General features: G+C 26.3%; 5 protein-coding genes across 5 annotated transcripts; 3 read left to right on the top strand and 2 right to left on the bottom strand.

Annotated features, from left to right (window-relative positions):
• Positions 1 to 1,062: 1,062 nt before the first annotated feature.
• On the top strand, positions 1,063 to 4,513 carry Phum_PHUM617100 (uncharacterized protein; the record flags this gene model as incomplete). Its single annotated transcript, XM_002433166.1, has 6 exons — positions 1,063 to 1,066; positions 1,211 to 1,294; positions 1,912 to 3,702; positions 3,807 to 3,995; positions 4,067 to 4,257; positions 4,337 to 4,513. 6 exons carry the CDS (start codon positions 1,063 to 1,065, stop codon positions 4,511 to 4,513), a joined length of 2,436 nt encoding a protein of 811 aa, XP_002433211.1.
• A 1,875-nt stretch (positions 4,514 to 6,388) lies between these two features.
• Phum_PHUM617090 (Polyadenylate-binding protein, putative) lies at positions 6,389 to 10,751 on the top strand (the record flags this gene model as incomplete). Its single annotated transcript, XM_002433165.1, has 7 exons — positions 6,389 to 6,581; positions 7,041 to 7,351; positions 8,381 to 8,542; positions 8,774 to 9,715; positions 9,810 to 10,022; positions 10,123 to 10,187; positions 10,724 to 10,751. 7 exons carry the CDS (start codon positions 6,389 to 6,391, stop codon positions 10,749 to 10,751), a joined length of 1,914 nt encoding a protein of 637 aa, XP_002433210.1.
• Positions 10,752 to 13,608: 2,857 nt separating this feature from the next.
• On the bottom strand, positions 13,609 to 16,080 carry Phum_PHUM617080 (serine/threonine-protein kinase, putative; the record flags this gene model as incomplete). The annotated part of the gene is made up of 10 exons (XM_002433164.1): positions 13,609 to 13,767; positions 13,861 to 14,058; positions 14,150 to 14,295; positions 14,373 to 14,535; positions 14,627 to 14,754; positions 14,841 to 15,011; positions 15,093 to 15,240; positions 15,310 to 15,537; positions 15,609 to 15,870; positions 16,070 to 16,080. 10 exons carry the CDS (start codon positions 16,078 to 16,080, stop codon positions 13,609 to 13,611), a joined length of 1,614 nt encoding a protein of 537 aa, XP_002433209.1.
• Positions 16,081 to 17,412: 1,332 nt separating this feature from the next.
• Positions 17,413 to 18,569, bottom strand: Phum_PHUM617070 (uncharacterized protein; the record flags this gene model as incomplete). The annotated part of the gene is made up of 5 exons (XM_002433163.1): positions 17,413 to 17,424; positions 17,460 to 17,672; positions 17,790 to 17,913; positions 17,990 to 18,110; positions 18,179 to 18,569. 5 exons carry the CDS (start codon positions 18,567 to 18,569, stop codon positions 17,413 to 17,415), a joined length of 861 nt encoding a protein of 286 aa, XP_002433208.1.
• Positions 18,570 to 18,788: 219 nt separating this feature from the next.
• On the top strand, positions 18,789 to 19,466 carry Phum_PHUM617060 (uncharacterized protein; the record flags this gene model as incomplete). The annotated part of the gene is made up of 4 exons (XM_002433162.1): positions 18,789 to 18,818; positions 18,906 to 19,024; positions 19,105 to 19,234; positions 19,365 to 19,466. The coding sequence occupies 4 exons, from the start codon at positions 18,789 to 18,791 to the stop codon at positions 19,464 to 19,466; spliced, it is 381 nt and encodes a 126-aa protein (XP_002433207.1).
• Between the last annotated feature and the right edge of the window lie 5,041 nt (positions 19,467 to 24,507).

Genomic DNA, 24,507 nt, shown 5'->3' with positions numbered 1-24,507 from the left:
TTGTTCCACACAAAAAAAAACAATAATTGTTGTTTGTTACAAAAAAAAATTATTACGTCGATAAGAGAGAGAGAGAGAGAGAATATGCTACGATGGAAAATATAATTTTTTTTTTCCATTTTTAAATTTGCAACAAATTTTCAAAAAAAAAAAACCTTCCTACATTGTTTTCTGTCACGTTTGCAATTGTTCAAATTCGTCCGTGAAAATTTTTCAAAAATAAGAAAAGTTTCCTCTTGCTGATTGTTTGTTTGTCATTCATTCATTCATTCATTCATTTTCATTTTGAATCGTATAATAACGTTAAAATTTTGTTCGCGTTGTTAAAGAAAAAATTATTATAAATAAAAATTTTCTTAAGGTAAGATCTCTAATTGTCATTATCACGTATTAATTAATCGGGATAAATAAGTCAGTTCGTCAAAAACCTTAAAACCTTAAAAACCTTTCGCGATTTTTTTTTTTTATCACGTACGTACCTACAACACGTCATCGATTGCTTAAACACAAATGAACAATAACGATAATTACGATGAGTTTTTTAAATTGTTGGCGTTCGATTGAATTTTATAATAACGAACGAGTAAGCAATTAAAAAACTCGCGAGTATATTATAATTACGCGAATAAATAATAATAATAATAATAATAAGTGTTTAAGAGTGACCATAATAATAATAATAATAATAATAAATGATTTACATTTGTTGTAAAATGTTACGATAAAAAAATGTTTTTTGTATTTTCTTTGCTTAGTTTGCTTAATTTTAAATGCATAGAAATATAAATTTACTTTATTTAAATTATTATTATTATTATTATTATTATTATTTTTGCATGACACAAATTCGATTAACCGAATTCGATGCATCGTTACGATTATAAATGAAAAGAAAGAAAAAATTTTTTTTTTTGACTCACCAGGTGTATTTTTTCCAGCCGTTTAAAATCTCCATTTTTTTTTTTTTTTTTTTTTTTGTGGGTCTAAAATATGTACTCGTGCTGGAACGATGATTCCGTTTCCCTTTAAAAAAAAAATTATTATTATTATTATTAATATTGTATGCGTTAGCAGCATTTATTTATTTATTTTTTCTTTTTTTTTACAGATATAATAATAATGGCCTTAAATAAAAAAAAACATTCAATAAGTACTTTTTCAATCAAAACTTTGTGGATCTTATTTTTATTTTTTCATGAATTTAATCTAGTCATATGTGATGAATTAGAAGACGACAACTTGGAAAAGGCTTTAGAAGCCATCGAAAGACGTCAAAAGAATTTACAATTACAAGGTCTGTTTTGGATTATTAAATTTTTTTTTTTAACCTTTCCTTTCTTACGTTCTTCATACGGCCTGTTTATTATATTTTTTCGTGCAATAAACAAAAATTCCGTATGAAAGACATTAAAAAATCGTTTGAAATTTTATTAAATTTCCCCCCTTCCCCCTTTCCCCCACACACCCACGCCCCCTCCCCCCGTTTTAAAACGGTAGGAAAAATTAAAAAAATTAAATAAAAAATTTTTTTGTTTGAAATTTGCTGAGAAATGCTCTTATAATTTAAAAAATTATTATTATTATTTTTATATTGTAAGCCTTTTGTGTTTGTTTGTTTGTTTGTTTGTTTGTATAAATTTTATTATTAAACAATACTTTTTTTTATTCAATGTCAAATTTTCTTCACGATGTCAATAAATTTTTACGACATTTTTTTTTTTTACGTCGTGAAAAATTTAAACTATTATTACACGATCGTTTTCTTTTGTTATTAACATAATATTTAATAATTTATTGTAAAAAACCCAAACATTGTCACGGACTTTGAGAGAGAGAGAGAGAGAGAGAGAAAAACATGCATACAAAAAAATTAGTAATTCACAAAATGATGATGATGATTTTTAATTACAGAAAGTGAATACTACGGTCAACCTGAAAACATTGGCTACGGATTTCAAAAAACGTTAGGTTTTTTCGATAGTGGTCCAGCAACGGAAATAGGAAGTTTTAATATCGATCCGAAAAATGAAAACGAATTTCAAAGTTTAATTTACAATTATCAAAAGGAAAATGATGATGATGATGATGGAAAAAATCACAAATCGATTTTTCGTGAACGCATGCCAAATTATAGGAAAAATTACATGTTGAATGAGAAAAATGATGAGGAAGACTATGATGCTCCGACTACTAGTAGTATCGAATACTTGCAAATGCTTAAGAACCTTTGGTCGAAATACCGTCAATCGAGGGATGACGAATTCAGTCTGGAAAACTTAACAGACGATCAATTGAAAGAAATGTTAAGCTCTTTGTACGATCGAGATTTGAGCGATGACCAACGTTACGTAAACGATTTCGATAATATTAAGTTAAAACAAATAGAATCCGTACCTCTAAGGTATCGTAAAAACTACAGGGTATTCGAAAGTCTTAAAGATAGAAGAAAACGTTATCCCGTAGTCGGAGAAGAAATTTACAATAAGAAAAATCTACGTAATCAGCACATGAATCCCTATGAAAATCCTTCTAAAATCCTTAATTATCCCTATTCTTTAAAATATGTTTACCCGGACTTGAACAGGGATATCGTCGAAAGCATGAAAGAAGCCGGTTTGGAAGTTTTGGGCGGCGACGAAAAAGATAGAAACGTCATTAAAATACTGAACAACGCGATAAACCATCCAAAATATTACGAAGAAGAAGAGGCTCCGTATTGGTCGTCAGACGAACAAAATAGTTACGAAGATGGGGTTTGGCTTCCGGGACCCGTTTATTCAGATGACTGGTACGACAATCCCGAGAGAAATGAAAAAAGAATCGAGGGAACGGTTAAACATTTCAAGCCACACAATGGAATTCATTTAAATTCGAAAAGATTTCCGGTCAAAAGGAGTCCTTCCGTGAGAGTTAGAAAAGAAGTTCAAAACGAAAAGGTGTCGAAAGAATTAAAGGGGATTTTCGGTACGAGCACAGTTCCACCCAAAAAAGGCTCGGAAAAAAAACCTACGGAAATCGTCAAGAAACAAAATCAGACCGTGGCTTTGACGGGTAAAAAAAAAGAAAGTAAAAAAGTGATTCGAAGCGCGGATAGATACGACAAGGAAAGAGTTTTACCCGTTCGCCAAAACGAAGAAATAAGTAACATTTTCGAAACCGACAAAAGAACAATCGATAAAAAATCAATCGATTGGTCGCAATATTTTGGAATAGATAAAAGATCGAAACAAAATTGGCTTCAAAACGATTATTTAAAGCGAGCCGAATCCCATTTTCTAACGCCTAAAAATAAAAGATTGTCTCTCGATCGTTCTAAATCGAATTTTTTAAACGAGTATCAGCAGTCACAGTATGAAATGCCTTTCGATACCAGACGATTTAACAAAAAAGGAAACGGATACGGGAGTGATATCGGAAACAATATCGACAACGTTGAAAACAAAATAGTCGACATAGAAGAGAAAATAATAGACGATGCTCTCAAATACACGGGTTCGCAAATGGAAGTCAACAGCGAGGATTTGAACAAAGTTAAAAGCAAAGTCATACAGCACTTGGAAGCGGCATACAGTTTGGAAAAAATGAAAAACGCATTGGAAGAATTTAAAAATTTAATTAAACCGTCCGGTAAAGATCACGGAAATGGGAATAATTTTAAAAAAACGGGTACAGAAGCACCTAAAGTGGAAGCTCAAACGACAGGTAAGCTTTAAAAAAAAAAACAAAACAAAAACAAAAAAGGTTTTTGTTGAATCCTTTGAAAAAAAAATAATAATAATAAACAAATATTCATTTTCATTATTTAGTTCAAACGGTAAAGGAAAATTCGAACATTGAAAAACCACTCTCCGATAAAAAGTCAACCCCGGAAAACAATAAAGGAATTTCTGGAAAAAATGACGGAATCAAAGATATATTCAATCGAGATACCCCCTCGGAAAATTTGGAATTTTTAAACGATCCACCATATTATAATCGAGATTACAATAACGAAGGTACGGTGAAAATTAAAAAGGAAAATTAATTAAAATTTTCCTTTTTTACGAATGTTTTCCCCTCGTTTCAGAATGTCCCGTTTTGGATCACATTTTACGAAATTGTCTTAGAATCGAAGGTACGAATGGAAAATTCACCGAACTATTGGTTCCTCTTTGTTCTTTACAACAAGTTTGCTACTTTTGCGGTGCCGAAATAGGCTTTACTAAATTGTCAATGTGCGATGCAATGTACATGACGGAAGTGCAAAATGTTTGTCAGGTAAGTCATTTGATGATAGCAATAGTAGGTAGTACCATGCAACATCAGGCAGGAAATATATTATTAAAATTTTTTTCAGGATAACGGGGAATGTTTGATGAATGCGAGAGACAATCTCATGGGTCTTAGAAACATGTACGAACAAGATTTTATAAAAAGCAGTCGTCGATTAACTTTCGGATCCTGTCTTTCAAATCCTTGCATACAAAGGTATTTCCTGAACAGTCCGGGAGCCATTTACCCAATGGAAGCATAAAAACAATTATTTCATGTCTAGTTACGAACGTGCAAAGAAGGAATGTTTCGAAATCCACGAAAAAACAAAAAAAATAATTTCCTTTGTTAATACATAAAAATAAAAATATTAATAATAATGATAATATTGTTAAAAATAATATGTCGATCTACTCTCTCGTTTTCATTTCGAGGATATAATAATTATATTTAAAAAAATCTATATATATATATATTTTTCGTTGTCAAAATATTTTTTAATATTTAAAAGTTGAGACTTGTTATTTCGTAACGAGTCAAATATATATTTATATATATATATATATTATTTAAAAAATTATGACAAATGACAAAAAAGAAAAAAAAAAATGATTTATATATATTATTTTTTAATTGGTGAGTTTAAAAAAAATTATTTTTTTTTTGAAATTTAAAAATTTTTATCACTTGTTATTGTAATAATATTTTCTTAAACTATAAAAATATTTTTTGTATATAATAAAAAATTATTTTTTTATTTTTGAGTGATTTTAATATCGAGAAAAAAAAAGAAACTACCATGACTTGAAGTTAAATGATAATTTTTTTAAATTTTTATTAAAAGTTGTTTTTAATTACTTACATGTTAATTTTAATTGACAAAAAAGGTTAAAAAAGGTTTAAAAAGTTCTGTTACTATTATAAAGCCTTTTTAAAGTTTCTTTTCTTGAAATAATAAGTTTGTTTTTTGGTCTTTGAACTTTCCAAACCATGTTTTATTAATTCGATGTGATTTTTTTTTTATATTTATTAAACGTTTGATATTTTATTTTATTTATTTCAAGTCTCAACTTAAAGTAAAATAAAAAAAAAGTCTTTACTTTCTGGTAAATTCAAAAGTTAAAACAAAAATTAAATGTGTGTGTTAATTTATATAATAATAATAATAAAATAATTTAATTTATTCAAAATAACTATTGAGGTATATATGTTGTCGTCTTATTAAAATATTATATATATAATTATATATATATATACATGTTACTTGAATTTAACTAATATAAAAAATATGAGTTAAATTATTTTCAAGTATTGGTAAAATTATGTGAACATCCATTACATAAAGTATTTGTTGTAATTCTGTAATAAATATATGCAGATAAAGAAACATAAATATCTTTTTACCTTTATTTGTTTTCCTTATTCATTGTTTTTTACGATTATTTCACTTAAATTCACTACACTAAAGTAAAATAATACACTTAAACGACACACAAAAATTATTAAACCTACTCCACACAACAATTTAAACTTAACGGATTAGTATTCTACTGTTCCTAACCGGAAACAAGTTTTATTCAAAGGTAAAAATAATATTGCCACTTACACGTAAAATAGTAAAAGGTAATAAAATGAATTCACATCGAAGAAATATTTTTGAATTACTAACTAATTTATTAAATTATGAATATTTTTTTAATAACAAAAGAAATAAAAATAAACGTTTTGTTATTAAAAATTTTATGGATGAAAATGAGAACTATTTTTTTTTGCGGATGAATAAATTCCTTTGTGACATCATCAACGACGGTGCTATTTTTTGCCTCTTCCTCAAAAAATTCGTGTAGAGCAGTTTGAATGAGGGGCTGTGCCCTTATGTTAGGTCACACGGCCGTAATATTGTGAAATAATTATTAAAAACACAAAAAAATAAAAAAACAAAGAAAAAATTTACAAAAAAATCGAAAAAAGTAAAAAATTGATTAAATAAAATAAGGTTAACAGTGAAAAAGAGTGTGCGTGTGTGGTTGTGACAACGTGTAGTCACCATTTTTCTTTTTAGTTCTCAGAAGTTTTTATTTTAATAAGTCTTATTAATTTCTTTCTTTAAAAATCATTTTATTAATATTATTCCAAAATGAATCCCGGTGGTCCTAATTATCCTATGGCATCTCTATACGTCGGAGATCTTCATTCAGATGTTACAGAGGCCATGCTTTTCGAAAAATTTTCGTCAGCTGGCCCTGTATTATCTATACGTGTGTGCCGTGACATGATAACCAAACGTTCTCTTGGCTACGCATATGTAAACTTTCAGCAACCTGCTGATGGTACGTATCAAATTTTGTCAATTTTTTCGAAAAAAATAATGACAAATAATTATGTAGAACATATGTTAATAATGATCATGTGCCATAATTCCTTCCGTTTTACCGCCATTTTGCTAAGGTCGACCTTGTCTAAAATTATTACAAATTTGTATTTAAATGTTTTTTTTTTTTTTTTTTTTAAATGTTATTTATATTTATAACAATTTGTTTTTGTTTTATTTTCATTATTTTTTTAACATTTAAATTACAAAAATCTAAATTTTTGAATCATAACCTGCGTAAATCAAAATCATATTGTCTTCCCATTCATTTTGATGCATCTCCTGCATGAAATTGTTTTTTATCATCAAATTCCTTTTTATTATTAATATATTTTATTATTAAAATTCAAATGCGACTAATTAAGAATACAATATGAGAATAAAATTATAATTAAATAATTTCTCTTTTTTTTTCCAGCTGAAAGAGCTTTGGACACAATGAATTACGACCCATTGAAAGGAAAGCCTATACGTATTATGTGGTCTCAACGTGACCCATCTTTACGAAAATCTGGCGTAGGAAACGTTTTTATTAAAAACCTAGATAAGTCTATTGATAACAAAGCCATGTATGACACTTTCTCAACTTTTGGCAACATATTGTCGTGCAAAGTAGCTCAAGATGAATCTGGAACATCCAAGGGGTATGGATTTGTACATTTCGAAACAGAAGAAGCTGCCAATAAGAGTATCGATAAAGTCAACGGAATGTTATTGAATGGGAAAAGAGTAAGCGAAATAATTTTTTTTTTTTAAATTTTACTTCCTTATTGTTGAATTGCTTGTATTAAAGCTACTTAACTTATCAAGTTTTGAGTCGAGTAATGTTTTTGAATTATTAATATGATTACTTGCATTTCTAACCAAAGGTTTTATATGAATTATTTTTTGTAAAAAAAAAAAAAAAAAAAAAAAAAAACTACTTTTGTTTAAAAAAACTCATTTCAATTTTGAAAAAAAGTTATAATGTGGAAGAAAATAATCATTCCACATGAAAATTTATACATGTATGCATGTTGCAGTTACTTTTGAACGATTTTAAACTTTACAGTTTCGCAGTCTGATAAATTTTTATGCATTTAAGTTCAATGCTTTGCTATATTCTATGAAAGTATGGAAAATAATTTAATTTTTGTCTTTAAATAATTGAGTGTAAATAGTGTGTACTTGATAACAAATAACAAAATCTTTAGTTTAATTATTATTTCGAGCTATAGAAATACTTTGATTTAATTAAGATTCGAAGAGAAAAAAAAAGAAAATTTTTTTGTAAAACTTTGTCTACACACTCGAATTTACAAAAGAAACAAAACAAATTAAAATTAAAAGTAAATGTTTGTCAATTAATAATTAAAAATTAAATAAGGTTTAGAGATGCAAAGTTTTGTCGAATAAGTAAACATTTTTTAATGATAAGAATTTTTTTTTTTTTTTTTTTTATTATTTTGTTTCTTGAAGATGTTTAAAGTTGAGTTACAAAAATGTTTTTGTTTAAATCATAATAATCACCTTGAAATGATCAGAAAAAAATTTACCTTGATAAAAAAAAAAAAAATCAATTGGAAACATTTTGTTTGTGCAAGTGTTTTGTTGCTGTTTATCAAGCACACATTGTAATTCATATATATATGTTATTGTATCGTTAATTTTTGAGCTCTTCTAACTCGGGCCTGCCGAGTCTCAAATGACCTCATTTATGGCTCAACAAATTTAATAACAATATCGATATTTAATATTTTTTTTTTGTTTTTCCCAAAGGTTTTCGTCGGTAAATTCATTCCCCGCAAAGAAAGAGAAAAGGAACTTGGCGAAAAAGCAAAGAGGTTCACCAATGTTTATGTTAAAAATTTTGGAGAAGACTTTTCTGACGATCTTCTTAGAGAAATGTTTGAAAAGTATGGACGCATAACGAGTCACAAGGTACAAGGGAAAAATTAAATCCTTCATTTGTAATAATTTAATCCCCAATTACTTTACTCGTACGTAATTTTAATCATATGTATTGATGTATACGCTTGGGGTATACCAAAAAGCCGTTGGAATCTTGGGTTGTTTAAGAAATGTATTAAAACCTAATTGATTTTGACTGGCTAACAATTTACTAATTGATTTTTCAATGGTTCGAAAATAACCCGCAGGTTTAAATTTCAGGTAATGAGTAAAGACGATGGTAAAAGTAAAGGTTTTGGATTCGTCGCTTTCGAAGATCCCGAAGCTGCTGAGAAAGCTGTGGCAAGCTTAAACGGAAAAGAAATAGTCGAAGGAAAGCCATTGTTCGTGGGGCGCGCTCAGAAAAAAGCTGAAAGACAACAAGAACTCAAGAGAAAGTTTGAGCAGCTTAAGATGGAACGACTCAGTCGTTACCAAGGAGTCAATTTGTATGTTAAAAACATTGACGACAACATCGATGATGAGCGTTTGAGAAAAGAATTTACACCGTTTGGAACAATTACCAGCGCCAAAGTTATGCTCGAAGACGGTCGTTCAAAAGGATTCGGATTCGTTTGTTTTTCAAGCGCCGAAGAAGCTACTAAAGCTGTAACCGAAATGAACGGTCGCATCGTCGGTTCTAAGCCTTTGTACGTTGCCTTGGCTCAGAGAAAGGAAGATCGTAAAGCTCATTTGGCCAGTCAATACATGCAAAAAATGGCCAACATTAGAATGCAGCAAATCGGGCAACCCGTTTTCCAGCCGAGCAGCGGAGGTTATTTCGTGCCCACGATTCCTCAACCTCCTCAAAGATTCTTTGGCCCCGCGCAAATGGCACAAATCAGAACTGCAACTACGAGATGGCCGACTCAGCCGCAGTCAAGACCTGGAACTCAGCAGCCTCAAACTGCTTATCCCGCTATTCCCGGTCCTTTCAGACCAGGTCCTAGACCTCAAGCAGCTCAGCCCGCATTACGCTCCATTTCAGCGAGGCCAATCACGGGTGGGGGTCCGATGCAAACTCAAATACCTCCCCGTGCGCCCATGCCGCCAACCGTCTCCGTCAACGCAGCCCAACGGCCAACTAATTATAAATACACGGCTAACATGCGCAATCCGCCTCAAACTTTGGGCCACGTTGCTCATCAACCTCAAGTGCAACAGGTAGTTAGTTGTTATAAAAATTCAACTTACCTTTAAAATTCTTAATTTCCTTTACGAATTATTGCAATAATTTTGTTTACTTTTTCCATTTCAGGCTGTCCACGTTCAAGGTCAGGAGCCTTTAACCACGACCATGTTGGCAGACGCTCCGCTTCAAGAACAAAAACAAATGTTGGGCGAACGTCTTTTCCCTCTTATTAGTGCCATGTATTCTAAACTGGCTGGTAAGATCACTGGAATGTTATTGGAAATTGACAACTCGGAATTGTTGCACATGTTGGAACACCGCGAAAGTTTGAAATCGAAGGTAAACTTCAAGTTTTTTTTTTTTTTTTGTTTTGCACCTACAAAGAAAAAAAATACAATTGCGATTGTATTAAATGTACTATTATTATTATTATTTTCAGGTTGAGGAAGCTGTCGCCGTTTTGCAGGCTCACGAAGCTAAACAAGCAGCCGCGGGAAATAAAGAGTAAAAAAAAAAAAAAAAAAAAAATTCAACACACATTTAAAAAAATTTTTACTTTCCATCCCTTTCTTCACTCTTCTATTTCACTACAATTGCATACTTTATTTACTTTAAGTTCTTTATTTACTTTTTTTTTTTTTTTTTTTCTTTTTTTTTTTTTTCTTTTTTTTTTTTTTTTTTTATTTAAACTTGCATTATCCATTCTTGGTGTATGTTAAGTCATTTTAAAAAAAAAAATTTTTTTTTAACACAAAAAAAGGAAAAAAGGAAAAAAGGAAAAAAAAAACGAAAAATTTTTTAAAAAAAAAAAAAATTTTTTTGAAAACAAAAAAAAAAAAAAAAAAAAAAAAAAAAAAAGTTGAACATTTTTTTTTTATAAGCGTTGGTTAAAAATTTTTTTTTTTTTTTTTTTTTTTTAAAAAGTTTAAAAACGGGAAAGACAAACAAAAAAATAGGAAAATTTGAAAAAATTTTAAACTAAAAAAAAAAAAAAAAAAAAAAAAAAACCCTTTTTTTTTTGTCTTTTTTTTCTTTTAAAGAAAAAAAAGAAATACCATAAGTTTTTAATTTTCAAATATAATAATAATAATAATAATAATTATTTAAAAAATATTTTTATATTTCTTAAATAAATAGGCATTGCGAAAATGGCCCCAAAAAAAAAAAAAAAAAACAGTTAAATTGTACTTTGATTTGTGCAATTACTCAGGTACATTTAAATAATAATAATCCCAGCCTTACGACTGAAAATCGTGTCATAAGAAACAATATTTAGGTACAGCAGCAGCAGCCGCCCCCCGCCTCTGTCGCCGCCTGTTTATTATAACTTCAATGCCTTAAAAAACTTTTTAAGTAAAAATAAAATAAAAAAAAAAAAACATAAACAAAAAAAAAGCAAAAGTAAAAAATGTTTAAAAAAAAAAAAAAAAAGAAAAGGAGAATAGATTGAAAATTATACTTATGTTATTTTTTTTTTTTTTTTACAACTACAACAACTATTACTATTATTATCATTATCATTATCATTACTATTATTAAGAAATTATAATTTTCTCATTCTCACAACAAAAACAATATTCATTACCTTTTCCTCCATAATATTATGGATCATTTGAACGACCTCAATGAGTTTTATATGTAATTAATTAATTGTACGAATGAAACTTTTATCATTCAACGTAAATCTCTACACGTTTTTTTTTTTTTTTTTTTTCGTCTCTTCTCTTTTCTTTTTCTTCTACTCTATGATAAGAGAGAGATGGAGAGAAAGAAAGAGATGGACAGATAGGGGAAAAAAAAAAGAAGAAAAAAAAAAGGAAAATTTATATAAAATCCAAAAAAAAAGTTTTATTATCGTGTAATTAAGACAATCTATCATTTAAATAAAGGAAAAAAAGATTAATTAAAATTAAAATTCATTGTTTTAATTATTGTTTTTGTTGTGAGATATTTTGTCAGCATTTAAAGTACCAACATTAACTGTTAAATACATATAATGGGTTATGGTACAACGATTAAATATATTAAAATAAATTTTTAAATAAATAATAATAATAATAATAATAAATTAATAAATAAAAAGATTTGTTTGTTTCTTACTTTATTTTATTTCATTTCATTTCCTTTCCTTTCACTTTTATTTATTTATTTATTATTAATAACAAGGATTAACAAACTAACTTGTGTATGTGTCCGCGTCACGTGACTTAACCGTTAAACTGAACGACTAACAAGCGGGAAAAAAGTGAATTAATTAACGAACGATTTATCGATATATCGATCGATAGATCGATTATTTTTAAAACTGTCGCGCATTTGAAAAATAAACATGGATGGATAAATATGGATGATTAATGGATAAACTTGGTAAGTTTTTTGTTTTTTCTTTCTCCCCCCCTCCCTCCCTCCCTCCCCGGATAATTTTAACGTTTAAATGGAAAAAAAATATTGAATGAAATTAATTTAAATAATAAAAATAATATTTTATATTATTATTTTATTTTTACATAAAAATAGATTAATTAGTTTTCACTCGAAATTTAAAAAAAAATAATAATAATTTTCACATAAATTTTTTAATTTTTTTTTTTTACGTTCGTATCGATTGGAAAACAAAAAAATAATAATAATAAAAAGAGATTCTATTAAAAAAATATTATGTTTATTTATTTATTGATTAATGATTATTATTATTATTATTATTATTATTACACGATTTAAATATAATATAACTGACTGTTTTAAAAATAAATTTTTCTTTACTCAATCATTCAATCAATCAATCAATCAATCAATCATTCATTCATTTATTTATTTATTATTATGCATTTAAACAATTTTTTTTTTTTTAAAATAATTTCATTCGAATTCTTTTCTTTTTCCCTGAATGATTAAAAAAAATTATTTTAAATGCTTTTATGATAGTGAATTAAATTAATAACAATAACTTATTATTATTATTGTTAATTTTTTTGCTAAAAACCAAATTGTTGTTGTTCTGTGTAAAAGGAAGACGTAACAACAAGCAATTCACGTTTTATAAATTTTTTTTTTACTTTCTTTATAATGATGTTGATGATAATAATAATAAAACTTTAATTATTTTTCTTTTGTTTTTCTTTCTCATAATCACAATAACGTCTTTAATATAAACATACATCATTAGAATTTTCCGGATACTTATTTTAATAAGTAATCAATTGATTAGTTCATTAAAAAAAAAAAAGAGAAAAAAGTTACATTTTCATCATTTTTTGAGCAATTTATTTTGCATGGCGATTTCATCGAAACAGTGAAAAGCCATTTTAAAAAATCAGATTTACTCTAAACATTTATTTACAGATTTTTTAAATTTATAAAAAAAATAAAATTTTCTTTGACATTCTATATATATATATATTTTTCTTCCTTTCCTTTCTAATTACTACGATCAAAACCTTTTTTTTTTTTTTTTTTGTTTCAGTCTCGAGAATTAGCTTTTCTAACAAACAAACAAAACTTTCTGAAGTCATTTATGAGATTATTCATAAGTTAAACATGTAAAAAAATAATGATTCATTCATTGATTTAAAAAAAAAAAAAATTGATTGATAAAAACTGTCGATTGCAAAAAAAAAATCATATAAATAAATAAATAAAAATAAAATAGAAAAAAAATTAAATAAAACGTGAACGGAGAGATTTAAAGAGGGGAGGAAGGAGGGAGGGGAGAAGGGGGCGGGGGAAAATCATACTGGGAGGAGTCGCTCCCCCCCCCTCATTCATCATACACAAAAAACACTTCCTTGATTCTTTCCGAGTCTTTTGTTGCGAGTGTTAAAAAAGTCACACTCGTTAATAATTTTACGTTTACGTTATTGTTATTGTTATCATTATCATTATCATTATTAATATTATTATTACGGGCAGATATGATGAAATCGATTTAGAAATTTTGTTGTCTTTTCCTTTTTTGATCTATCGCATCTAATATTGGTTGTCTTTTGATTTGATATCGTCTCCTCAATTCGTCAATTTCCCTTTCCATTTCCGAATCTAAACTCGCCATTCTTTTCTGTAAATCTTCGTAACTGAGAAACTTGAGCTTAAAAACCAAAATAATAATAATAATAATAATAATAATAATAATAATTTTGCGGCGGAACAAAAATAATAAATAATTAAAATGCCTTCTTACAAAGTCTAAATCCCCGTCTAAAAATGATTTTTGAAATTTAACCGGTTGATCTCTCGGATTTGAAATTCTCACGGGCTGTTGCTGTTGTACAATATTATTCTGCGGTTCGTTTTGATTTATTTCGTGCAATTGAATTTGTAAATGATTTTGAAACCTTTGCCTTTCCTCGCTTGACATGACGGGTGCTACGGATTCATTCTGGTTTTTAGGTTTAAAAAAGAATCGTTTAATTAATCCGAATAAATAATTTATGTTTAAAAACAACCATTTCCATTTTTTTTTTTCTTACTTGATCGTTATTTTCCTGGATGCAATCATCGTTTCTGGGAGGTTGTTGAAACGACGGCGACGACACAATACTTTCCTTCTTATCGAAATGATCTAAAAATAACGGTCTATATTTTTTACCAGATTCACCCGGTCCCGTGTCGTGCCCTGAAAAAAATTTTTTTATCCTAAATAAAATCTTATCGAAAATTTTTAAAATTAATTTTTTCAGAGGCATAATTTACTTTTCATCGTGGATTCATCTTCCGTATCACTGTTTATTAACATTGTACCGAGATCAACGACGGATGGCACCAATGTTCCGCAGTCCATTGTTTCTTTCGATGGCACTAAAGTTCCCTCTTCTATATAATTTACCAAAGTTTTATTAATATTCTCTTCTTCGTCCTTGATACCAAAATAAAAAGAATTTTCAATTAAACGATCCGAGAAAGAACGCGAAAGAAGACGACGTGAAAAAAATATTAATTAATCATACCGATTCCTCCGTTTGATTAACTTTATTTCCGGAAGTATTCGCTGAAGTATTTCTATATGTTTGATTCTCTCTAATTTCTCTAGCTTCGGCTATCATTTGACTTAATATGGTGGGCGGTTTGGCATTTCCTGCAATAAATTTATACAATTATCAATTATAAATAGTCACAATAATTTGCAAAATCATTAAATGACTTTAAATTAAATTCATGTACCTATAAATTCATGTAAAAGCAATTGACTGGCAGTGGCACGTTCTTCTGGATTTTTAACTAAACATTTTGTAACAAAATCTATAAATTCACTAGACCATCTATCGGGTTCCCTAAAACTTGGAGGAGGTTTAGTCGGTATCATAAATATTGCACGCATAGGATGAATATCACCTTAAATAAATTAATAAAAAGAAATTGAAAATTATGATAAAGAAAAACTTGTGTTTTAAATAAAAGAAATAAAGTTTTTACCATAGGGAGGTTTGCCCTCTGCCATTTCCAAAGCAGTTATTCCAAGGCTCCAAATATCAGCAACGCAGTCATAACCGATTTCTTGAATAACTTCAGGTGCCATCCAAAATGGCGTTCCAATTACTGTATTTCTTTTAGCCATCGTATCCTAAATAAAAAACAACAGTTGTAAAGTAAAAGAGAAAATTTCTTTTTTTTAATTTTACAAAATACTTACTGTTAGTTGTCCTGCAACACCAAAATCTGCCAATTTGGCATATCCTTCGGTGTTAAGCAAAATATTACCAGCTTTTATATCTCTATGAATTTTTCTTCTTAAATGCAAATATTCCAATCCTTTTAAAGTATCCGATAATATAGTTGCTATTTCTTCTTCAGTCAATGTTTTTTTTCTAAGTCTCATGATATCAGAAACTGAACCAGCTCCACAATATTCCATCACAATCTAAATGATTAAATGCATTAATGAGAAAAATGATGTTTGCATGATAATTTACACGACGAATAAACCGTTACCCATAAATCTGTATTTTTAAAATAACTTCCATAATATTTAACAACATATGGCGAATCACATTGTTGCATAATAGAGATCTCTTTAATTATTTCTTGTAAATCAGTGTCGACAGGCACTTGTTTAATAGCTAAAACTTGACCAGACTCTTTGTGTAGGGCTTTGTAAACGCTACCATAACTTCCTTCTCCGAGTTTACAAATTATATCGAAAACTTCTTCAGGCTGCCTGGTCAGGCTTTCTTCAGATAATTTTTTTAATTCACTATGAAAAAAAAAAATTTTTTTCAATTGTATTTAAAGTGCATTATTCAACATTATTTATAACAAATAATGAAAATTTATAAATTAAAGGTTTTAATTGAATAAAATAGTAAAATAAAAAAAAATTTCACTCGTGACATTTTTCTTTAAAGTTTCAAATTTTCAAGGTTTAATAAACTTAAAAGTAATTTGATGTTTACAGAATGCTCATATTTCATTTTCAACAAATTATGGGAAATTCTTTTGGATAAAAAGACCAAATTTACATTTTCCTAATTTTTTATATAATTTTTTTAATCCAGTAAATGGTCAAAATAAATTTTAGATAATGAGTAATTATTCAATTTTTTAAGATAAGAGAACAAGTGTTTAACCACAACTACTTTGCAAAAAAAAAAAAAAAATTACGAGTAATTGTGAAATCAAATATAAAAGCAAATGTATTTCTAGATTTTTCTACGGATGTTTATTCTAGATAAAAGTATTTTGTTAACAACGGTGTAAAAAATTTACTATTATTTAAAACCGATTTGTAAATAAAATTTCAAAATCTAATTGACACATGTATGCAAATAAAGTATTTGCCGACAAATTTATAGAATTAATAAAAATCGAATAAATTAAAAAAATAAAAATTATTTACCTCTTAGAAGACATTGTTTATAATTTAAAAAAATACTACGAGTGAAAAAATCATTGATAAAATAAAAAAAAATGCGTGAAAAAAATAAAAATTAAAAGAATACATAAAATTTAAAAAATATACGTAACAGCCATCTTGCTCAGCTAGTTTCTTATTAGGCGACAATATTCTCGTTCAATGTCTGATTACACGTTAATTTTTTTTTTTTTTTTTTTTTTTTTTTAATTGGAAATTTTTAAAACTTAATGTAATAAAATTTTTTAGTATTAATACTAAAAAAACTTTTTCGTTTATAAAATTTAGTTACCGATAACTATGCCCAAAGTAAAACTACACCCGGAGTTCTTTTTTCATATACAAACATGGATTAAAAAATAAATAAGCCCAAATTTAGCAATTTTAATTTTATGTAGTGTGTATTTTATGTAGTTTTATGTATATATATAATTAATATACATTAGTAGTGAATAAGTGTTGCATTACATGTATAACCAATAATTTGTAAATAAATAATAATTTGATTTCATTATAATATCTTCACAAATTCATCGTTTTCAAACAATATTTTCAAAAGTATCTTAATTAGAATTTTTCGATTTTACTTTAAAAGTAATGAATTAATAATATAAATTGTAATTTTTGTATTTTTGTTTTATTAAAATTATTTTAAATATTTTCTTTAATAATTATTTTTAATAGATGCAACTTTATTGTTATTTTCATAAATTGTTATTAAAATAATTTGTTTTTTTTTATTATTTTTATGTGACTTTTTTTCATTAATTATTACCCATTACACATTTTAGCTTTTTTTTATTAATATTTATAATACAATTTTTTTTTTATCGATTTCGATCAGACTCTACTCTATCTTCGACAACGACACAATGACACATTATATCATAAGTTGTTCTATTAAATTTATTGAATAAAAAAGGAAAACAAACAGGAAGAAGTAAAGAAAGGACAACATTTTTTAACAAAGCCCTAGCCATGGACCATGCAAAACCTAAATCAGTAGCCGGATACACTCTTACAACATTTGGTCGATTTTCAACTTGTTCTACGAGACTACACAAAACAACTCTTAATCCCATAAATCTTTTTCCTAATGTAGCACCTCCATATTGATTTTGCATTCCTTTGCTCAAGAAAATTGCCTAAAAGCAGTTGTTATTATTATTTTTAATAACATGCATAAATAACTCTCCCAGAATGATTAATAATATTTTATAAAATTTAAAAAAATATTTTTCATTTAATTTAAACATACTAACTTCATACAAACAAACTATAAATTTATATAGTAATTCAAATGATAAAATTTTAGAAGTGATTTCTAAAACAACTTTGTAATCCATTTTTTCCTGTTGCTGTTGAAAGTTGTATTCATCAATATTACTAAAAAAAATAATGATTGATAAAAATTGATGATATCAATTCTTCTTTTATAATTGTATGTTAAATATTCACTTACATAATATCGAAAAAATCAACAGCTACAAATGTGATGGCCATTTTTAAAATAAATAAAAGAACAAAATCTACTGCTTCAGCAATAAATCTTTTCCAAAAAGGAGGTATCACATATTCCACACCTGTAACATACATACACTTAAATTTAATAATTATTATCAATTGAATTTAGTTTACAACAGAGTACTACCCTCATCAGGGATGTTTTGAGGTTGTTGTTGCTGTTGCTGCGGTTGTTGTTGATTACGGAAACTTTGCTGTTGATGATATTGTTGCTGAGTAGGTCGTAAATGAGGAAATGGAGAACCTCCCTGATCAAGTAATGAATTATTAGATATAAAATTGCCAAGGTTTGGAGGTGTGAAACCATTCATCTGTTGCGCAAACATAGCATAAGAAAATCCAGCAAACATATTACATGAATATCTATAAGATCGAACGTCATTTAACCATTGTTCTAAGGCTTGAAAATATTCTGCGTTAATTTGACTTTTAGACTTTTCATTTTCACCGTTACTTTGACTCCTAAAAGAAAAATTATCTTCGTTTTTTTCTTTTATTTTAGGTTCCTTTTGCACCATTATTAAATTATAAAACGGTTTAAAATTCAGACAATTCTCTGTAAAAATTAAAAATAAATATTATAACTCTGATACGGAGCAAAACGCAGATATCGATTACAGTGGAAAGTTGGCTATCGTGTAAATTTTTCTTATTTAAGTTGGCAAACTGAGGTTTATTGCTTGAGTATATAACTTTGTTATTGTACAATTTAGAATTTTTCAAATAATTTATTCATCATGGCTATGGCAATGCAAAAGAGAGCTAACGTAATTTAAATAATTGTACTTATAATATTGCAATTTATAAAAATTATATTTTACATTTAAAATTTTTTTTACAATTTTATTTTGTAGGTGCGATTGCCACCTGAAGTAAATCGCATATTATACGTTAGAAACCTTCCATATAAAATTACTGGAGAAGAAATGTATGATATTTTTGGTAAATATGGAGCTATACGACAAATACGAGTGTGAGTGTGAATTAAATATTTGTATTGTTTATTTTGCTACTTTTCTTTAAAACCTAATGAATGCTGAATTTTTTTTGCAGAGGTAACACTCCGGATACAAGGGGAACTGCTTTTGTCGTTTATGAAGATATATTTGATGCTAAAAATGCTTGTGATCATCTTTCAGGATTTAATGTTTGTAATAGATATTTAGTAGTATTATATTATCAGGTAATGCTTTTCGTACTAAAATCCCTTTAATCTTTATAAAATATGAATATGCTCAGTTAAATTGATTTATTTTGTTAGTATCGTAATTGCTTTCGTCTTTAACGATAATATGTCAAAAATTGTTTTACAGGCTAACAAAGCATTCAAGAGATTAGATGTTGATAAGAAAAAAGAAGAATTAGAAAAAGTTAAAACAAAATATAATATATCTAGTGAAGATTTAAAAAAATAAAATAATACATGTTATTTATAAAGAAAACTTTTATCGATAATTTAAACATTACGATTCCAGAATAATCTGTGTAATTTGACTTTTGAGAAGTGTAAAGTTCCAGTTTAGAGTTAAAAAGAATTTTTACTGGGATTGTCTCGAATGTGTAAAAATGCATAATAATAATACTACAAAGTAATTATAGTTTTGCATTTAAAAACATTTTATTTAACAATGAAACTTATTGTGTTTTAATTTTTTTTGTTTCTAATAACATTTTATGATTCACTTTTCAGTATATTAACTAAATATTATTTTTTAAATGTTATTTGTAAATAATACGAGAAGTAAAATTGAAGTGAAATATTTCTGATATATTGTATTTATGTCTCATATTATTTTTGTATTATAAATGATTACAAAAATTGTAAATTTATTTAATTAAATAAAATCCTTTTTTATTATAAGTTTGATTTTGTCATAAGTACATAACTGTTTAATAAAATCAATCCAAATAGCGAAGTTAAAAATAATTTTTTTATAACCTTTACATTCGAAATAATAATATAAAATCAGTGATGTGTAATTAATATACATTTTAAGTCTGCATTTATTTAAAATTATCAAAAGTATAAAAAGAATTACACATTTTAAAAAATTACTTTCAAAAGAAATGTGATTGCTTATTCGAAATAATGTAAAAAAAGGTTATCTCTTAATAAATTCATAAATAAAAGCTATATTTCTTTCAAAACCTGAAATATTTTTATTTTAAATAAATATTAAAACCGTTTTGATAGAATAATTATCATTTTAAAATGAAATTAAATTTTTTTTTTTTTTATGGCATTTTGTAAGTTAAATGAAATGTTTAAAATTGAGCCAACATGTTATTCGGGTAGGGAATTTACGTTTTCAATGTTCATAGAAAGTGAAACCGTGGCATCCATTTTGTTTTTAGACGGAAAGTGAAAAGAAATATGGTTTAGAAGCTGTTAATCTTAAAACTGATATTTTAAAATAATACGATTTGTAATTAATCGATAACAATAAAGAAAAGTTTAACGAATAATTTTATACGTTATTTATTTCCGTTTAAATTTTTAAATGTATTTTTTTTTTTATTATTAAATTTTTTTCGGTGATTTTTCTAGAATTTTTTGTGTTGTCATTTCATTTATTTTTTATTTATTTATTATTATTATTTTGACATTTTATCCAAAATCGGTTATTGAAAAGTTAAAAGGGGAAAAAAAAAAAAATATAATCAAATTTATATTTATTAATTTAAAGTTGTTGTTTTTTTTTGTTATATATATTTTCGTAAAAAATTATTATTATTATTATTTATTAACTGTTTTATGTGATCTAATAGTATCTGTAATATAAATCCGGTTATACGTTCGTTACTTTTTCCTTTTTTAAAAGCTTTATATATTTTGTTTTAAATAATAAAACATGTTCCGTAAAAACGATACATTAAATATCTGTTTTGAAACCCGACCTTGGAGGGTCAAGAATTGTCCTCAGTAGTTCTTTGGAAGGATTTAACTGAGGTGAGTTAAATATTATCCTGTCCTGATTATTTTTGCCCCACAACTTTCCAATATCTTACAATAACCTTAAACATATATGATTATTACAAAAATATCGTTACACTTTTAAATTTTTCTAACTTTAACATTATACAATAATAATAATAATAATAAACGTGTCGTTATATCGCAGATTTTTCTCCAAGAGAGAGAGAGAGAAAAAAAAAGCGGTTTAACAAAAAAAAATTTTTATCGTGTCATTGTTATAATTTTTAATTTGATTTAATTAAATTTTATTATTATTATTATTATTATTATTACTATTCAATTACAGATAAATTAAAATGGAAAGTAAATCTGGAATTTGTAATATTCCATTACCAGTGAGAAAGGTTATATGTGTTGTGGCATGTCAGGAGCAGTTTCACAGTACATTGTGCTGCAGATGAATTTCATTTTGTGTCTTTATAATATATATCCTTCTTTATACCAGTACTGATTATTGCTTAGGTAAGTTTTATTTTATTTATTTATTAACATTCTCTTTTTGGAAAATGTACTGAATTTAAATTTATATATGTGTCAATTACAAATAATTAAACGCATTCGAAAAATTTCACCGGGAAAATATTCGAATATGAATGTATAATCGATATTGATAATAAATTTTTTAAATATTAATTTTAATAATTCAGTACATTTTAAATTTCTTTGTAATTTTTATTGTTTTTTTGAGGGGGAAGGAGGAAGGGGGAAGGGGGAGGACAAAAATGACTATTGATTTTAATCGAAACAAAATTATATGATATTTTTCTTCGTTCTTCGATTATTAAGTTAAAAAATTTTCCTTATGATTTTTAGTTTTTTGCATATTATTATTATTATTATTATTATTGTTTTAAAGACAAAATTAATGTTGAAAATTAATTGTTGTATAAATTTTTTTTTAAAAACTGCTGTGAGAATGTTTCGGTTGTTTTTATTGTTCAAAATTGTGGGTAATTTTTCGGTTGTCGTTACAGACAACTGACAAATGACAATAAAGGACATTGAATATTTATACAGTGATAATGTTTAACTATTGTTAAGATTTACTTTGTAACACACACACACACATACAGTATAAAATGCCTTTTTTTATTAAGGTTTTTAGTCGAAGATGTATGTATGAAATATCAGAAATGTGACAGTTGCATAAAAATTTGAATTCAGAATAAAAAAAAAAATATCGAGTTTGTTAACCATAAAATAGTAAATTATTATATATATATATATATATATATATTTATTCATCCCCCCATTATTTACATTCGTTCATTTGGAAAAAAAATTTTTTTTACCTGTATAAAAACACATCAACAACCTTTTACCTTTAGTTCAATTTACTTTTCTAATTGAATATAAATTAAAGTTTTTTTCTTTGATTGTTGTTTGATTGTTGGTTGGTTGTTGGTTGGTTGTCAGGTATTTTTAAAATAACATAAATTTTTTTATATTCACGTGTATAAATGACAAAACGTTAACTTTTGAAAGGTGTTGTTGTTGTTGTTGTTGTTATTATTATTACATTTTTGTGGGATTTTTTTTTTAAAAAAAAAAAAAAAAATTGATTGGATAATAATTTGTTTGATTCAGGTAAATGTGAATGAATGAAATTTTTAAATGATGATTAATAATAATAATAATAATAATAAATATCCGTGCGTAATTTATATATTATAAAAATATGTAGCCAAGAATGTCTGTCTAATACTAAATCTATTAATATTTTTCTTTATAAAAGGTGAAAGGTTAAATGTACTTTTTTTTTTTTATGTTGGTGGTAATTTGATTGGAAAATTTTCTTTTTCCTTTTTTTTTTTTTTTTTTTTTTTAAATTATTACAGCTTTATTAAGTTTTTAATTTAACTTTATTATTATTATTATTATTATTATTATTACTATTATTTTTTTAAATTATTGGGAAAATAATGTTTTGAGTTATTGTTGTTGATGATAAAACATTTTAAATTTCACAGCGGGGGCGAGTTAAGTAGCAATTCTTGTAAAAAAAAAAAATTTTATTATTATTATTTTTTTTTTCATTCGTATTAATTTCAAACGATTCTTTCCTCTAAATTCTCCATGATGGATTTTTATATATTATTATGTATTTAAAAAAAAAAAAAAAGTATTCGTTTTCGAAAATGTATTATATTAAAAAAATTTAAACTTGAAGGGTTTCCCATTCGGTATATTTTAGTATCAGACTCACAAAAAAAAAAAAAAAATGGAGGATGATTTTTGTTTTTGAGTTTTCACTCAGTGGCCCAGTTTTAATGTTTGAAAGTGCGTACCTGATTTATTTCACATGTGTATTTATTCATAAATCAATAGTATACCTACTATTGCGATGTGTGTCCACATATTGAATCGTCAAAGGTTGTTTTAAAATGATTATTTGAGATGATGTTGTTATTGGAATTGTGATGAAAGGCCCTGAAATGGGGGGGGGGGATGAAAAATTGAAATAATCAGAAAAAAATTGTCATTTTTTGTATGGATGATGGCCACCTTAAATACAAAAATAATGATATCAATAAATAAATGTGTGTTTTTGTTAAGGTAGGTTGCTCTTCAGGTTCCAAGTAGGTTGAAATAACTACTTTCCTTTTTTTTTTTCTTTTTTTCTTTTTTGCAAATGATGTAATGTAATAGCCATGATTGGATTTTAAACGTTGTCGAAAATGGTAAATTGTGTGGGGGAGGGAGAGAAAGAGAGAGATAGATAGATAGATAGATAGATAGAGAGAGAGAGAGAGAGAAACATTGTACATCATAATTTTTTTATTTGTTCTTTGGATTGATATTAAATCGTCTCTTCATTTCGGTTAAATTTATTAGGTTGTTAACGAATGAGGAAAAAAAAAATAAAAATTGACATTAATAAATTTATCATTTCAATTTCGAAAATATAACGAATTTGTTTGCTTGTTTGTTTGTTTGTTTGTTTGTCGTTTTTTTTTTTACAAATTGAAACACATAAAAAGATTTGTCATGTTTTTTGAAAAAAAAAAAAAAAGAAAAAATTATGATAATTATGAAATTTTAAATTTATACAGTGATGCAATAAAAATACTTACGTAAACTCAATTTTTTTTTATATATTAACATAAAAAATTTATTTACTGTTGTTGTTGTTGTTGTTGTTGTTGTTGCATTGATTAAACGTTTTTTTCTCTCTCTCTCTCTTTCGAATTATGTATTCATGTATTAATAAGTAAGCTTAACGTTTGGAAATTGAAAAATCGTATAGCTAATGTCAAATATTTCAAAATTGTTTTGCGGAGTAACCTTGTGTTGTAGTAGACCTTGTAGTCAAATATAATAATAATTTAAAGTTTACAATTAATGTTAACTATAACTATATATATATATATATATATATATATATATATATATATATATATATATATATATATATATATATATATATATATATATATATATATATATATATATATATATATATATATATATATATATAT

This window comes from Pediculus humanus, genomic scaffold, assembly GCF_000006295.1.
Source record: "Pediculus humanus corporis 1103172108322 genomic scaffold, whole genome shotgun sequence".
In the NCBI taxonomy this organism is placed as follows: Eukaryota; Metazoa; Arthropoda; class Insecta; order Psocodea; family Pediculidae; genus Pediculus; species Pediculus humanus.
Note: the sequence above shows the minus strand (reverse complement) of the source record. Positions and strands in the feature narration are given on the sequence as shown.